The sequence below is a fragment of the Saccoglossus kowalevskii genome, chromosome 16 (genome assembly GCF_978046115.1).
Source record: "Saccoglossus kowalevskii chromosome 16, keSacKowa6.1, whole genome shotgun sequence".
In the NCBI taxonomy this organism is placed as follows: Eukaryota; Metazoa; Hemichordata; class Enteropneusta; family Harrimaniidae; genus Saccoglossus; species Saccoglossus kowalevskii.
The window spans coordinates 23,976,603-23,994,715 of NC_140656.1; the positions used below are offsets into that span (position 1 = coordinate 23,976,603).

At 35.8% G+C, this 18,113-nt stretch overlaps 1 protein-coding gene across 1 annotated transcript; it reads left to right on the forward strand.

Annotated features, from left to right (window-relative positions):
* Nucleotides 1–198: 198 nt before the first annotated feature.
* Nucleotides 199–17,862, forward strand: LOC100372035 (serine/threonine-protein phosphatase 4 catalytic subunit). Its single transcript, XM_002737547.3, has 10 exons — nt 199–285; nt 1,064–1,184; nt 7,736–7,807; nt 8,909–9,011; nt 9,709–9,810; nt 12,123–12,296; nt 12,696–12,822; nt 14,999–15,188; nt 16,612–16,690; nt 17,471–17,862. The coding sequence occupies exons 2-10, from the start codon at nt 1,159–1,161 to the stop codon at nt 17,519–17,521; spliced, it is 924 nt and encodes a 307-aa protein (XP_002737593.1). The 5' UTR covers nt 199–285; nt 1,064–1,158; the 3' UTR covers nt 17,522–17,862.
* Nucleotides 17,863–18,113: the final 251 nt, after the last annotated feature.

An 18,113-nucleotide genomic window follows, 5' to 3' on the forward strand; every position in this document is an offset into this window, starting at 1 on the left:
GCAATTTGTATTTCCTGTGACCTGTACGAACAGCCCCGACAATCCATCCGTACAATATTACCGACAATCGTACATTCGTATAATATTTCGAATTTGTAGTTATGGTTAACCGTACAAATTAGTTTTCGTTTGGACTTTGGTGGCGCTATTACTTGAAATGACGACAGCAATTTCCCTTTCCTAATACGGTATGTGACCTCTAACCTCGGACGTCATCGTTTGGATCAGACGCACAGACACCAGCAAGGGCAATAGCCAAGAACATCTCTCTGCTCTGCCACACAGGTAAAAACTTCTAGTTTTATGTCGTTCTGAAGCACTTGGGCCAATGAAATGGAACTGACTAACGTAGACGTCAAACGTGATAGATACTTGCGGTTCTGTTTTTTATTAACTGTCGTTTAAAACAAGAAAACCGGCGGCCGGTCTGACCATAATTTAATGAATTGTTTTCCGAAAAACGACATTGTCGGCTCGCCGCCAACAGAGAACAAGAGTCGGGTCTATTTTTGTACGTCGTCATTCACAATTCATCAGGATGTGAACATTGAGTGTGCAATTTGTTAAACAACGTTGTTTTTTCCACGTTTGTTTAGGGTACAAGTTGTGTCCAAATCGAGCTCGTCTTGAACTCGCATGTCGACGAAATGACGTGACCCTGCGTTTTCCGTTGGCGGTTGAGCAAATTTCACCGGTGGTGTTACGAAGTTAATATTTGTGTAGGGAAGTCCGTGTGAAGTCTGAACTATATCTAGCATCCTATGTGATGTCGTCCACCACATATGGTCATTTACCCAATCTACATTAATAAATTTGGAATTTTATAATGTCATTTTTTAACAGCATGTCGGCAACAAATAACATTTTCTACGGAATTTTGTTGCATTATTCATTATAAGTCATTGAAAATGATACGTGTTCACCTGAAGCTATTTTTTTTTTATCTAAAACAGTTTGATTGTAAGCTTTGCTGTCCTAGAAAAACATAATGTGAAAAAAAGTCTTGCTCCTGTACAAAGTCTTTGTCTGTTTGTACTAATTAATTCTTTCTCTTCCGTTTAAGGGTTTTCAAGTTGTAAATAACATTTTTATATCACCAATATCTTTTGCTCAAGATTTTCAATTCCTGTTGATCGGAAACTTACACTTTTTATAATTATGTCTGAATGCAGTGATTTGGACAGGTAAGATTTATACTTCAAACATGTATTTTGCTTAAAACAATGCAGGAGTAGAAAGAAGATTTTGGGTGTTGTGCAGGCTACAAAAAAGTGATGTGAGGTCACTCATTTTTTGGAAGTCAAAACTAGACAGGAGAAATTATAGTATGATGCAGGATGTAGATTGAGAAGAATTAGAATAGGAGGTTGTGATGGCAGAAATAATCTTAATAGAGCAGTTCATTCTAATGAACATTTGTAAAAAAAAAAAGTGGCAGTAATAATGTACAGTCAAACCTGTCTATAAAGGACAGTCAGTGGACTGAGCCAAACTGTCATTTATAGACAGATGGTCTTTATATGGAGGTGGCCTAATTTATTCATTCAATCATGAATATTAATTAGGGCGGGAATTTTAAGGGAGATCATAAGCAAAACATAAAAACAAACCTACACATTGTACAATGAATAAGTCTTTTGTAATAAGTCACTCATTTTCATCTGGATAATTACACAGCTTTACTTTTTTACTACAAATTATATCATGTAAATTCACTGAAACCAAGTGATTCTGCCCATAGATTCATTCTTGTATTTAATGCATAAGAACGATTGTCAACGATCTGCCGCATTGGCGTTTCAGCTCTGTCTTTCACACTCTCGCCATGCAGTCTTATTCCCCAGTCTCTTACACATATGTTCCATCACAGGCGGTAATCAGTCCCATCGTTAGTATTGTCGATTGAACACTGTGACAAAATGCACAGGCAAAGTTGTCGTGTTTGAAAAAACAAACAAGCATTAAAAATGAAGAAGCATTGGTAATAAACAAAATTTACCAAACTCATAACGATTGCTCCAACTGTCGGTGTTGAATCAGAATGTCAAACGAACCGGAAATGAAACACGATGGTCGTGCACGCAATTTTACAGTTATTTGTTGCAAGCATCGACGTGTCGAAACTGCTTAAACGAAACGAATTTTCCCGATTGCGAATTATTGATATTACCTTTTATAAAAAAAAGAGGATCAAAATAGAAAACATCTTTCGTTGAGAATAACCCCGAGATGACCCCTCAGTAACAATACATTTTGCCCATGCACTAACTTCATTAGCATAATTTGTAACGATCAACAACAAACAACATGGCGGCCAAAATAGGTCTGATTTTGCAATCCCGCGATGAAAACTAAATAAACGAATGTTTTATTATTTTGTTTGGATATTTCATGTCGACAAGGTAAATAAAACATCTCTCATTTAATAAAACTGGTTCATTTTTTTTTTTCGAGACGGGAGGAATTTGCTCTTCATGTGCGAGACAGTCCACAGAAGTGCCGCTGGCCGGCTGGGGATCAATAGTATAGTACCGATTGGAAACAAGCTAGTTTTTTATTTCAAACTTTAAATGAAACTGTTTTAATTTGTTAAAATTTTCCAGTCTCCAGACGTTACATTCAGATGATATTCAACTTTTTGTTTTTACTTTTTCGCAACTTCACAAACCATGTTGCGATGGTCACCCCTGTCTCTTAGCCCTAAAGATTACGTACTCGGTAATCTGAACGTAACACATGGCCACTTTCCTGTTAGCGATTAGCAAGTAGCTATTGTATTTTTACTGAGACCGTCTGATGGAAATGTGTGAATAGCTCTACAATAGGGTGGTCGCTGGTCGCGTTGGACAGGTGGCCGCTATATCCAGTGTCTTTAACGTGTAAATTGCGAAGGGACTGTACTAAGGTGGTCGCTATGAGCAGGTGGCCGCTCTGCACAGGTGGTCGTTAACACAGGTTTGACTGTATGTAGAAAGCAAAGTTAGGCCCTTTGGCAAGTTGAGCTAAGAGTCACTGGGTGCTTTCCTCTTTAGTGTTAGTAAATATGATAATTGGGAACCAACCAAACAATGAATAGAAAATGTTTCCCATATACTGTGAAATACTTTATTTTAGCTGGAATTAATTTTCGCTGAAAAGACTTTTGGGGCGTTTTAGAATTAATTTTCACTGATTTTTCACAAGTTTAATGTAAAATATAGGAAAAGGTATATATAAAGAATCTTCCTTCAGCGAAAATAGTGAAAATAAAGTATTCTACAGTACATCATAATGTAATTTTTACTCACCTAGAGATGTTTAGTAAATTTTAAAAATAATTTCGATTCACTACTTTCACTAATGTCAGAGCAAAATGAAATTCTATGAGCAACCTGGCTATCTGGACTTGCCCGTATTTCCATATGTTAGATAACTTCATTAAATGTCACAAGGTTTCTATGATCTCTATTTGTGATGACTTTTCTAACTCCTGGCTTGTACAAGTAGTAATGTATGTTAAACTATATACGTCTCAGTTGTACATGTACAAGCTAGTAAGACCAAACAAGTTTCATGCACTGTATTATGTTTCTATCACTGGGGGAATAAAATAAACACAATGGAATGTTTTGTAGCATCTTTGCCATATGTGATTTGAGATTCTGATCTTTAAATAAGTTGTCGCTATTAATTATTTGCTCAGCAAGTATGTACCCAGTAGTTATTTAAAATATCATCTAGGTTATGTTTCAATCCTTTAGCACTTGTCAACACATTGTCTGCTGAAAGGCAAAAGGAGATGGCATTATTAATGGCGCAAAAAAGAGATGTGTGAAGTGCAATTTTTCAATCTCTGTTGTTAGACTGGCTGTGTTCATGTGAATAGTGTATTTACAACGATCTCTGGATTTGTTAATTGTTATCATGTCCATGGTAATGTGGTAATTGCTAATTATGTGATACTTAGAGATAAATACTAATGTGCATTCTAATTTGTGGTTTGCTAGTCATCTGATTTCTAGCATGCTGTTATGGATCACTCAATTTCTATTTCATGCATTAGTATGTTTACTGTAGAGTTGATGACACGTGTCTACCAAGTGGCCATTGAAACAGATGAAAAATTGTTGAACAAGAGTTTAATTTCCTAAGCTAGGATACCTTCTACTGTTTTACCTTATTTATTTTAAATTAAAAAAACTGCATGCTGTTAATGGTTGAAGTAATATTGGAAATCATCACCATTATGAGACAACCCCCTTTCCAACTTGTTGGGATTTGACCTTGCTTCAGAGGGCATCCTTGAGGCATGTTCACATGTTAGTCAGATTAGTAATCAAACCATGACAAGTAAACCAGTACTTGCAATTTCACCTTTGTGTCTGGACATTCCCAGACTGATCATTCAAACTTTACACGTACATTATACATCTTGGAATGCATATGCATTTGTTTCATGATACGATTCAAGATACTAAAAATTCATTGAAATATTTCTGCTTTTCCACAACATGAATTTCATCCAAACTTGGTACATGTATTGGACATTACTCAGTATTAGACCTTGATGTACTCATTTTGGTTGGCAGATTACCTTCAAAATACCAGACAGACTACTGTGGAATACTTTATTTTCGCTGGAACTAATTTTCGCTGAAAAGGCTTTTTGGGCGTTTTGCTTGGAATTTATTTTCACCGATTTTTGATGAGTTTAATGTGAAATATAGGAAAACAAATATATTTGCTGGATTTTATTTTCACGGAATCATCCCTTCAGTGAAAATAGCGAAAATAAATTCCTATCGAAAATAAAGTATTCTACAGTAATTAATGCTGTTCTTGTTCTTGCTGTTCTTCATAGGATACATGTGCACATTTATTAGTTTTATGGTTTGATTTAAGGTGGCTGAATGGCAACCATTTTACTATGGGGAAAATTCATCCAAATTGATTACATCTCTCATTCTGAAACCAGACCTTAGTTGTGCAGACAGATTTCGTTTGAACTTGGTACATGTATTTTAGTGACCAACAATTTTGCACTTGGCTGCTAAATTTTTCAGTAGGTCACCAACAATGTGAACTTGGTGGCTTATCGCTACTAGGAAGAAAAAAAAACTTTAAGGTGTATTCTTTATTAGTCCCCGTTCGAACATGCATGTGAGTGTGCGGACCTATATCTTAGACATGCCTGGACTGATTTCATTCAAACTTCACTCTTACATTATTATACATAATATATACATATGCACATAAACTTGTTTCACCATCTGATTTTTGTACTAAAAAATTGTCAAAATCAAGCATTTCTTAGCAGTTTGCTGATAGATTTTGTTCTAACTTGATACGTACATCGGACATTATGAGACCATGATGCATGTCATTATTTTTTTAGCTTTGCTGTCGACTCTCTCGAGCGGAGCTTATCATATAAGTGATTGTCCGTCGTAGACAGTGTCAAATTTTTTACTTTTTTGACTTCTTCTTGAAAACTACAAGACTGAATGCTCTCTTAGATTTGTTCATTTCATGAAATCTTTAATTCTCTAATTTTCGTGAATATTTTTGTAATTTTTGGTAAAGTGATATTTTCAACTTCTTGTTGAAAACAGCAAGTCTTATTGCTTTGATACTTATACATATAGGGACCTCGGGTAGACCTTAGATTTGTTCATTTTCTAATGATATCTTCAGTTCATAATTAAAATGTGCATTGCTAACAGCGGAGCTATCTCTACCTAGATGCCGCTTGTACTTTTCGACTTCTTCTTGAAAACTACAATTCTTATTGCTTTGATACTTGGTGTATATGTACCTTGGACAGACCTCTCTCAGATTTGTTCATTTCTAAGAGGATCTTTAATTTTTAAATTGAAATGTGCATTGCTAACAAAACTATCTCGCCAAGAGGCTGCTTGTTAGTTTATCTGTAGTTCACCTTCTTGTGGTGATAGTATTTGCTACCAAGTTGAAGAGTAATACCGACAGATTAAATATTCAAAAATTGTTTCATGTAACTGATTTTAATGAAGAAAGACAACACGAGTTTGCATGGCACAATGCCATTCATGCCTTGCAGATAGCTTCCCCTCTAATTACGGTATCCTTTTTTACAGCTTAATATCATAAAGTGTTACTTACCCTACACGTTCTGTTTTTCTCCCTGAATGTCAAATGTTTATTATTGTATTAATAAATATTTGGGAATTCTAAACATTACTAGTCACAGCCGATGACCCTAATTCCATGTTTAAATTTTACTTTATTCATGATAAAATGTCATGAATCTCAGTGGTAGTCTTTCATGTGCCAGGGAATTATTTTTAATGTCGAGTCTGTGTTTAAAAGTTGCAAAAATGTTGTGTAGCTTCAACTTTAATAGCTCATATGTACATAATATGATTGAATCATTATAATATGATTCTAGGAAAAATTTTAGTTTCATCTTTGTGTCGTCCAAGTATGAATGCTGAATATGCCTTAATATGTACCCACTGATGTTATTTTTAAAAGATGCTTCAGTCATGCAGTCGTGAGAAACAAATGCCCACAATTGACTATTTTTTTTCCCAAAAAGCAAAGATTGCAGCCAAACCACGCGACAGATGAACATTTTTTTATTCACTTCAAAAGCTATGGCCATGCTACTTGCCAAATATTTAGTTGATGGTTAAAGCACTTGAGAGAAAAAAACCTCCAAATTGTTTTCATTTTAGACAAAAAAAAAACAATATGGCAGCGAAACTATATAACTGATCCAAATTATTTGTTTGCTGTCTGAAGTTCAGTATAAAAATGCAACATGGCAAATTTCAAAATAATTAGATAAATGTGGCATCTGTAAAAAAAAAAAAACTTCCTCTTTGGCTGGAATATTGTTTTGAATTGAACAGGATGTTATGGCAATTATGAACAGGCACATTTTTCTTTAGTCTAAACAAAAACAAAATAACTTTTTGTTGGTATAAAGATAATGCACAATGTCTTGGATGTGCACATTTATTTGTAGATCTGATCAAATATACCCTCGCAGTCAGTTTATTTTTTAGGTCACCGCATTCTTATAATGTATGTTTGTCATGCAGTGATCAATTCCAATCATAGTTGGCTTATTGCAATACATGTGCTCTTAATGTTGTTCTGATTTGATCGAATAATTCAACTATTTCACTCGGATGACATTTTTTGTCTTGAAAAGCATTTTTAGATGAAGGCTAAAAGTTGCAGTTGCATATTGTCATTGTTCTGATTTGCTTCAATATTGCAGACTTGAGGTTAATTGTTTTCGTTTTCCATTTTTTCTTTCCTAGTATTTAAATGACCAACTTTACTGACAACCATTCTCAGTGCCGACTGTTTGATTTAAGGATTCAAATTTTGCACTACTTCAATGCAAAAAATAACCATAATTTCGTTTAGTAATTCCATACCATTAACCGATAATAATAAAAGCATGAAGATGATGTACAATATTCAAATTGGCCTGTACATGACAGTGCGATGTGAGGCATTCACTTCTACTCGGCCATCTCATACTACAGTTTTCAATTGCAAAATTTCTATGCTATGCACGTTAGATAAAAGTGTTTCTCGACACTATATTCCGCTCTAGAAGATCGGTATTTCAACTTTGAGCTGTAAAAAAGGAAATCAAAATCTGTTTTTGATATGTATGGTTCACTGAACTAATGTAAAACACAACTTGACATTGCCAGAATTGTAGTGAATACCTACTGACCTTAATTATGAATTGCAGGCAAATAGAGCAGCTAAGAAGATGTGAAATTATTAAAGAAAGTGAAGTTAAAGCACTGTGTGCCAAAGCGAGGTAAGACTGCATTGGATTTGCTATCTATCCATACAAACAAAAATTGTACCATGCTTCTCAATGCTACACGTTGTACTACCATACTCATCAGACTTGGTGCCCAGGGTTATTTAGCTCACAAGCACCTCACTCGTAAACTCAAAAAAAAAAAAAAAAAAAATTGACTAATACATCATGTGCCAGATTAGGGGGAAAACTGTACGTCATTTTTGATGAAATGGGTTCATAATCAGTGATTTCCAAGTCGCATTTACAATGACGAAACATAAATGACCAATAAAATTTGAATATTTTATTAGAATTTACGATGTAAAATTATTAGTGTGTGGGAAAACAATCAACCATCTTCGTTGAATATTTTAGATTGGTTGCTAAATCCAGATTCAGAGCAATTTCCGCCATTTTTTTTTTTTCTAGCACAATTTGACCTAATGGGTCATGTCTGTTAATATCCAATCATAATGTAGTGTTGTGTCTGCGCAATTCTTGAAGCCATTCTGGCAACGCAATGAGGAAGTGAATAATTGATGTTGAAGTACTACTTGTTGTAACTGACTTCAGCAAAAAACAGAAAAAACAAGATTCTATTTTCAAAAAACTGATAATAAGCAATTTTTGTAAGGTGAACTGAAAATGGAATTTACCATCGTTCAGGACTGTAACAGTCACTGTCAAAGCGTAGTTTACGAATGATATCCACCCTGTATTTTATAAATTTGATTGATGGTATTTCGTCAAATGATGCTCAAAAACCAGGTTTTATGACTGGACGGTCAAATTTTGAGCATTAGGAAGTGATAACACTTAGCTGAGAGGGCGACTTAGTCGCGCATAAGTGCTGAATCGAATGAGGGCGGTATATAATCTCATCGAATTGATAGATAATTAAACATGGTACTGAACATCTTGTTATAAACCCAATTTGGGAATCTTTATTGGGTTTAAGATTACCTTGTATGTTGCATCCTCTTTAGTGTACGTGACCTTTATCCTTTGACTGCTTAGCCATCAATCAGGAATTGTTATTGATACTAAATCTGTAATTACCAGATTAAATAATTTCAATTAGCATGTAAATAACTATGCAATATTCTCTTACAGAGAGATTCTTGTTGAAGAAAGTAACGTCCAAAGGGTAGACACACCAGTTACAGTATGTGGTGATATCCATGGACAGTTTTACGATCTGAAAGAACTATTCAGGGTAAGTTTGTTAATATACTGTAAGCTAAATTAATCTGCTACAGCACAGCTGAATTGCTGTACTTGCTGTTGAAACTGATATTTCCTTGTCCCTTTCCATGTAGATTGCCTACCAATATACAAGCTTGTACATGTATCCGAACACCCAGTCCAGTATTTTACAGGGTCCGTAGTGTTGGAAAAATCCTTTTGAAAGTTTTTTGGATTTTTTGAGGTCTGAAAAGTCTTTTGAGTCTCTTTAAATTGCATGAAAAATAAAATATCTTTGAAAAGTCTTTAAATTTCTTCATAGTTATTACTGGCATGTTTTCTAGCCCAGTTCTAACAAGTGTCGGCAGTGATTGCTATCCCCGCGCCCGAATTAAGGGTCAAAGTGTCTTAGAAAAATGCAAGAATTTTTGGGAAAAGGTCTGGAAAAGTCTTGGAAATCATTTGGCCCTTGGTGCTATGACCCTGTTTTAAGACAACTCGCTAAATACACAAATTACAATTACTGTGATGCTGTGTTTGAACTTGGGATTCAGAGAGCACCCTATTCCAAAATTGCTCAGATTAATAATTGTAACAATAAAAATATCCTACTACCGGTATTTCAAAGGGTGCTGATGCATTCATTAAAGTAGGGCTTCTGGGCATTGTGGCCTTCCTGAATTTAAAATACTGTATCTTTGATTATGACTTGTTTCAATGGTTTACAGGTTGGTGGTGATGTACCAGACACAAACTATCTTTTTATGGGTGACTTTGTTGACCGGGGATTTTACAGTGTTGAAACATTCTTACTATTATTAGCACTTAAGGTATGTGTACAATTTTATGTTTATTGTAATTTAGATATCAGTGCCAATGTTCTTGGTCATTGTGCCGCATCAGTTGATAATTTTTTCATGATTTTTGTCGGAAATTTATGAAAAATTAAAGAAATACTACAACCAAATTTTTGTTGACAACTAAAAAAAATAAAAAAAATGTGTGCCTGCAGTGATTTTAAAGAATTAACCAGAATTTGTTACTTTCACTGGGCTTATAATGGTCTAGTAGTTGCATATAGGGTTGCAGTTTTAAAATAAAATTAGAATCTGGTGGATTATATAGAAGTTAAGAATGATTTAGGGTTTGTTTATATTGTAATGTGCTTTCTGTATTGATTTCCTTAGTCTGTTAACAAACTGTTATATACTGAAAAATGGCAGCCAGCTCAAATACGAGTAATTTATCAAAATGAGTCATCTTTTGGTACGAGTTATGAGTGACTATAGTACAATTTAAGAACATTTTTAAAAATTTCTCATTTTACAAGTGTTTACTGGGGAAGCCGTACTTAATATTGAAATCTCTATTTTGCATTGAGAGATTAGCAATTGGTTCACATAGGTTTTGATTTATGAAATTAACAGTTGAGCAAAGTGTCCCACAGTTTAGCCATGTTCAGCATTCAGTTAGGTTCTTTCTTTTTATTGGACAACTGTGAGCATTGTTTCAAACATTTACGGAGAGTCGAACCATCTCAGAGAAAAATTTTAGAATCACCATCCAAATTAGCCTAGTTTTACAAATAATTGTTACTTGAACACAATCTGTTACCTCGCTAATGTTTCTCCCTACTTGGATAGTCAGAAAAACGTGCCTTATAAATGCACCGGGTTCAAGGTAAATTTTTTTCAATGAAAACTCTCTTCTCAATACTAAATTTGCTTCATAGTATTAGTGAAATTGTATTTTTGAAATGACCTATTTCACTGTTGCATTGGACAACAATATCCATGGAATGTACCACCTACATATATTGACACTGGATCCTGTTCTTACAAGTGGCAAACATACCGTTAAGTCTCAATATAAACTTCATACATTGTATATAATAGTAACTGCACACCCAATTTCACCACTAGAGTTCTTGACAAAAATTGAAAACATGAAAAGTACCTATTACTAACCGCACCCCCAAATCGACAAGACTGTGACTGACTTCATTGCTTCAACCAGCTGGTCCAAAACGGCATTGTTCCTAATCCTATTAATTTGTTTCGACCATGTGCCTAAAAATATTCATACCTATTTTTTTCAATGATAAAATGTTAGACACGCAGTTAAACCGCTTTTGTTCTGATGGCACGATTGTCAATACACCTTATGATTACATCTGTGTTTCGCAAGTTTTCGACAATGAGTTATCACCATAAAAATGATAAATTATTAAATGTTTATCTTTCGAAAATAACTAATTTCTTGAATTGAAAAAAAAATCGTGCTGTTTTCCCATCGAAATCAAAGCCAAAAGATCATACTACAACTTCGGTAAATCTCTTCAGTGTTGCGTTCACAGTGAAATCGCTGAACTGTCATTAACATATTTGAATGAGCTATGGTAATTCGAACATGTTGGTACCATCCAGCATTTTAAATAGTTAATTACTGACTTGACTTGTCTGGTCAGTTTCAGATCACTCGTGTGCATAGAAAATCATTCTCTTATGGTGAAACTAAGTTGAATTTTACTTGCATTTCACTACAATTCAATTTATTCAATTTTTTTTTTACGTTATCATAAATCACTGAGTAATAACAATTTCAACACTTCGAAAACAAGTTATTCACTTGTGAAACGCAGTATAACTGGATTACACTACCATACCGTGATCATTTGCTGAGCAATGTATTAGTGTTTGTTAGCTCCGCTGTCATCGTAGATGACCCAGCGGAGCTGTTGGTATATGCGGGTCTCTGCCCATGTCCCGAGTGAAGTTTTCCTTTAAACAACTTCTTCTTCAAAAGTACTTAACCAATTACATTCATTTCTGTACCAAAGGTACTTGGGATTTGTTAAATTCGTGTCAAAATATGAAAATTTGGATTGTTAGTGAATATTTTTGTAATTTCTGGTAAAATATGTTATTTTCGACAACTTGTCTGAAACCGCGAGTAAAAATCCAAATTTGTTATTCTGTGGTCTGTAACATTTAATGGAACTGTTATTTTGAAAGACAGGTTAAAATGATCTCTGGAGTATAATTTAAATAAATTCCCTTAGTTTTGTTGGCAAAATCTGCTTTTTTGTGTTTCATGAATGTCCACAATAATGTACCACCAATCAATTTTGTTTGTTTTTCAGGTTAGATATCCAGACCGCATCACGCTTATACGTGGCAACCATGAAAGTCGTCAAATTACACAGGTTTATGGTTTTTATGATGAATGTCTACGAAAATATGGTTCTGTGACAGTGTGGCGGTACTGTACAGAGATATTCGATTACCTCAGTCTCTCTGCCTTTATTGATGGAAAGGTATGTATAGCTATCCCCGTAATGCCATATGTTGTGAATAATGTATAAAGTTTGAACACATTTATATCTGTATATTTAGCACTGGAGAGAATAGTAAACAGAAATGTGTGGTCAACTAAGACATTGCCCATCTGTGTGTCGGCATCATTGTACAAATTATCCAGTCTATATTGGGGTCCAGGAATTAATCCCTGATGTAGTGACTGCATATTTACATTCCTTTGTGAATGAAAATCCTTATTCGTTAATTACCAGACTTGAATTATGCCAGCATAACCTTTTTTTCTTTTGAAAACGTGGTATACATGAGCTTGACTACCAAGTGAGATTAGCAATATTCCTTGCAGTGCAGCTCTGTTACAATTGTGATTCTAATTCCTGTGTATAATTGTCTTGCAGATTTTTTGTGTTCATGGAGGTCTATCACCATCAATCAATACCTTGGATCAAATTAGAACGATTGACCGCAAACAGGAAGTGCCACATGATGGACCAATGTGCGATTTACTGTGGTCAGATCCGGAAGGTATGTATTTTTTCATATGGGGGATAGTTAGTGATATTCAGCGAGGTGGTTCCTGGTATCACTGAATGCAATCTGAAGCTGATCTTGTTTTCAGAGCTAAGTGGCTAATTTTATAACTGCAAATGAATTAATAGAACAGTGTGATGCGATTTATGTAACGTGATGCGATTTATGACTGTTTGGACAAACTGAAATAATCACTTGTGGCAAAATGATATAATATTATAGTGCAATAGTTTGAATAATATCAAGAATACTGTGTAGCTACTGGACCACTTTAGTATCGCTGTTTATTAGTCCCAGTTTGGACGAAGTCCGAAAATGGAGACTTATAATTCGGTCTCCGTCCGTCCGTGTGTGCGTCCGTCCGTGTGTGCGTCCGTCCGTGTGTGCGTCCGTCCGTGTGTGCGTCCGTCCGTCCGGAGTCGTGTCTCAGAATCCCTTGGACCGATTCCGTTCATTCTTTGCATGTGCCGAGTACTTTATGTTAAGATACATGTCCTGACCGTCCGTGAGTTCCTGAGTCTGTCTGTCTGTCTGTCTGTCTGTCTGTGGGTCCGTCTGTCTGTCTGTCTGTCTGTGGGTCCGTCCGTCCATGCGTCCGTACGTCCATGCGTCCGTCCGTCCATGCGTCCGTCCGTCCATGCGTCCGTACGTCCATGCGTCCGTACGTCCATGCGTCCGTACGTCCATGCGTCCGTACGTCCATGCGTCCATACGTCCATGCGTCCGTACGTCCATGCGTCCGTCCGTCCATGCGTCCGTCCGTCCATGCGTCCGTCCGTCCATGCGTCCGTCCGTCCATGCGTCCGTCCGTCCATGCGTCCGTCCGTCCATGCGTCAGTCTATCCAGAGTCATATTTCAGAATCCTGTTGACCGATTCCTTTCATTCTTTGCATGTGCCTAGCACCTTGTGTGGGACATATGCAGTGGATTAGCGATTCGATTCAATATGGCCGACTGGCAGCCATCTTGTTTTTTGAAAATGTTGTATTTTGGACATGCTTTGTCAGTTGTCATTCAAACTTGGTACATAGATTATACATGTTAGGATACATGTTCATGACTATTTATTTCGCAATTGAATCAAAGATGGTCGACTGGCAGGCATCTCGTTTTTTTTTATGCGGTATCTTGGATGTGCTCTGTCAGTTTTCATTCAAATTTGGCACATACATGTACTTTATACATGTTAGGATGCATGTCCATGACAATTTTTTTCAAAATCTGGTCAAAGCTGGCTTACTGACAGCCATCTGACTTTTTGGCCTTACTACTATATTTTCTAAATTTATTCGTATTTGGCACATACATCATACATATCATACATACACAAAACAAGTGTTTTGATGAAAATAAACAATCTGTTGTATATGCCACTTGGAACTCAAGTTTCAAGAACACGCTTGCGACAACCCCTCCGCTTTAATATGATGAGCACAAAGAGAACTTTCAAAGATTTAACGGGGACTGTGTCAATTTCAATGACTTATGCTTGAATCTCGGCTTGTAAATTGAAATCATGACTGATCATCCAGTCACTATGAAAGATTGCATTAACATTTGAGATCCCCAGTAAGAGTGAAGGAATAGGAAATTCATTCTGCGTCTCATCTAAAATGACCACTGAAAATGATGAATATTAATCATGTTGCAGGTGTTTTTCTAGAAAAAACTGCAAGAGGGCGCACTGCAATTCAACAGCACCACCAAGTGGCAAAAAAAGGTTCTCCCTACCAGGGTGTGGAGTTTCTGATAACTTGATAATTAAAATAGAGCATTCTATGGCTTCCTTGGGGCCAAAATTACTATCAGACAGGTCACAGTTGAAGACTGTGGCCACATGTGATCCCTGGTCAATCAAAATTTTATAGTTGCCAGAGGATCTGCTCCCCAGGGTAAGGGGGCGCATGGCCCATGGCATGAAGGCGCTGCGCCCCTGTTCTCTCGTTTTAAAAAATCTGATGTTGTGCGTCTTGATGAGATGGTGAAGGTGGTTTATTCTGTGTATCATAGTGGACCCTTTCTTGTTCCAAACCTTAAATATTGTGGGACTCTGACAAGGAATCTATTATAATGCAGTCATGAAACTTACAAATGAGAATCAAATCATTGAGTTCAATGCAATCCTTTTTCTAAATGTTCAATAGCTAATATGGTGTTCTGTCTTTGCAGACACGCAAGGTTGGGGTGTAAGTCCACGTGGAGCAGGTTATCTATTTGGTAGTGATGTTGTGGCACAGTTCAATGCAGCCAATGATATAGATATGATCTGCCGAGCGCATCAATTAGTCATGGAAGGTTACAAGTGGCATTTTAATGAAACTGTTCTTACTGTGTGGTCAGCACCAAATTATTGTTACAGGTACGTATTTTTAGACACTCAACAGTATCTTAGCATAACTTGTGGTTACAGTACATTATCATAGTTGTCCCGATTCATCACCGAATGATCAAATATTGGGAGAATATAGAATATCTTCTTAAACTTTTACCTGTGGTACTGGTGAAAATATGCCTTGCTTAGTTACAATTTGTAGAAAGTCATTATAGTGCATATGCTCTGGACCTGTTCCTCCACCTGCAGTTGAAAGTTGTCTATACCGAACGAAAAGTTCTGCATAAATATGGTACATGTGGATGTTAGTGTATGTTTGTCATTTTTCCACTTGCTGTATTTATCCGGGTATGGCCCAGGGTTCTGAACATGTAAAATTGACAAAATATAGGGGTGGGGCCTATGCCCAAACATCCCCTGCAAAAAAGAGGAAAATTCAAAAAAATTGACAACACGCAGATCAAACTGCAGAAGAGAATAGAATGGCAAATGAAAACATGCAATTAAACAATATGCAACATAAAATATAACAAATAATTTATTGCTGATAATGTGACAAACCTGAAATAATAAAAATCAACAGTGAGGAATCATTTGAATGAGAATTTCCCCTCCAACATGCTCAAAACGCGTGAACTCAAAATGAACTTAAACACCAGGGGTAAGATCCATAATTTACCAATTTACACGGTAAAAATTTAAAAAGTTCATAGTTGTTTAAAAAAAAAAAACTTCTCAGATCTTTATTTGTATGTTCATTGCTGTCTTTGTCAAAGTCCAAGTCAGCGGCACTGTCGTCAAACAAAAAATCTCTACATCTGCATTCTGAAGTTCGTTTATGTCGTTGCACGCAATTTAGACTTGGCACTTTTATACCATGGATTTCGCTGTCTGTTAGCTTGGCACATTTAATTCTTGTCTAATCACAATAGACAAAATTGGGGTTGCGGCAAACAATGCTTTTGTTTAGTCTGTCAATCATCTTTGACCTTTAAGTATCTGCTTTACTGTTTAGCTAAAAATGTCAGTCTTCGGCATGACATCCCCGGATGACATTGCAAAATTGCTGGCCCAAGTTATGGATTTGCAAGCTCTTAGCAAATATTTTATAAAGCCAAAACAATGCGATTTCAACAATCTTGAAAAATAAATTATGTAAACAGCGGAAGACAGAACGCGAAAAATTACCTATTTTGCTGTCACAGCTATTTCACGTTCACCCCTTTTATGCAATCAACATTTATTTTTCAACGAACAAAAAATAGGTTTTTGTGTAGAAAACGACCCCTGGGTGTATGCCGACATGACCTCAATTTCTTTATTGTATCAAAATTGGGGTTGGGCGTTTGCTCAGGTATGGGCTCTTACCCGGATAATTACGGTAATAATATGCAATTTGGGTTCCAAGTCTGTGCACAGCCATCAATACATTTTTTTTTTGTCATCACAGATGTGGTAATGTTGCAGCAATCCTTGAATTAGATGAACATCTACAGAGAGACTTTACAATATTTGAAGCAGCTCCACAGGTAAGTCAAAAGAAAACAATTGTTTGATAAGGTAGATGCCTACTCATGATTTCAAAAACCCAGAATTTCTTAATTTAATATATTGTACTTCCAGGCAATATAAGAATATTGACTTTGAAAAAAAATGGGGGTCACCAGGTTAATTTACGAGAAAATCATGGTTGTATTTTAGTGGATAGCGGCCATTTTGGCAGTATTATAGTGCTTTTACCATAGGTTCCTATGGCAGAGATATTATGCCATATCTCAAATTGTAGGCTGGTGACATAGGCTGAAAAAATAATATATTGTTTATGATGGCTTACTTTTTGTTTTCCTGAATTTTTTCAAAAATCTGGGTTTTAGTGTTGAAAAAAGGCAATTTTTGTTTAACATTGCGCTCTATGGAATTGTTCTAAAAATAGCTATTTTTGAAAAAAATTAGTGCAAGTTTCTTAAAATGTGTCACTGTAACACACAATAGAATGCTATTTTATGGTGCCATGGGACAATAGTTTCATGATTTCACATAATAAACCAATGAACATTGTCATGCGATTTATGACAAGATTTCTCAAAAAATGAGTAGGCTTCTACCTTAATTACAGTAGTATCATGATTGTTGGATTGTTTGATATGAAGGCTCTGTCACATGAAATGTGGCTTCTGGTGCAAAATGCTTTACCTGTAGTGTCAGCAATCAGCACATTCAGTGAAGGGAACTGTTTCATACAAAACAAATTTGAGTGAATATGTAATCTCGTAATAATCTTTAATTTCTTGCATGTTTCTTTTTTGCAGGAAACTAGAGGAATCCCAGCTAAGAAACCACAGGCAGACTACTTCCTCTGAAAATCCTTCTCTTCTGTACACATAGGTGGTACACCCTCAGTAGATATCAGTAATTGAAATGAAAATAGCATCAAGAAAATAAGAAAACATTTTCTTGTCTTGGGAAATTGGGAGTAACTGCCAAGCACGCTATTTTGTATTTGAACGATACTTGCCCTTGTCAAAGACTTTAGCTATCTCTGTGTACATTTTAAGAACTGTTTTTATAATATATATATTATGTCGTTTAGTTTTTGTCATGGGCTTGTGAAACAATGCTCCTGTATGAAGGATTTACAGAAATGGCCTTTGTAAAAGCTACATTTTAAAGAATTAAAAAAAAAACCTACCTTGTTGTGAAACTGTTGAAGCAATGCTTATTTGTCTGACAAACTATCGTGATTACATTCTGCATAAAGTTATTGTGATAGCTTTTCCTCCCCTCAGTTTTTGACATTTGCTTAAATTAAGTGAACTGTGAATTTCCACAATAACAAAGTACTTCTGAGGCTCCAGTATCTTATTGTATAAGCACAGCAACGTGTACTGTTGGATAGTGTTTTTTGATGTATAGTAGATGGACCAATTCATTTAGTAAGGGCTTTGTAAATAT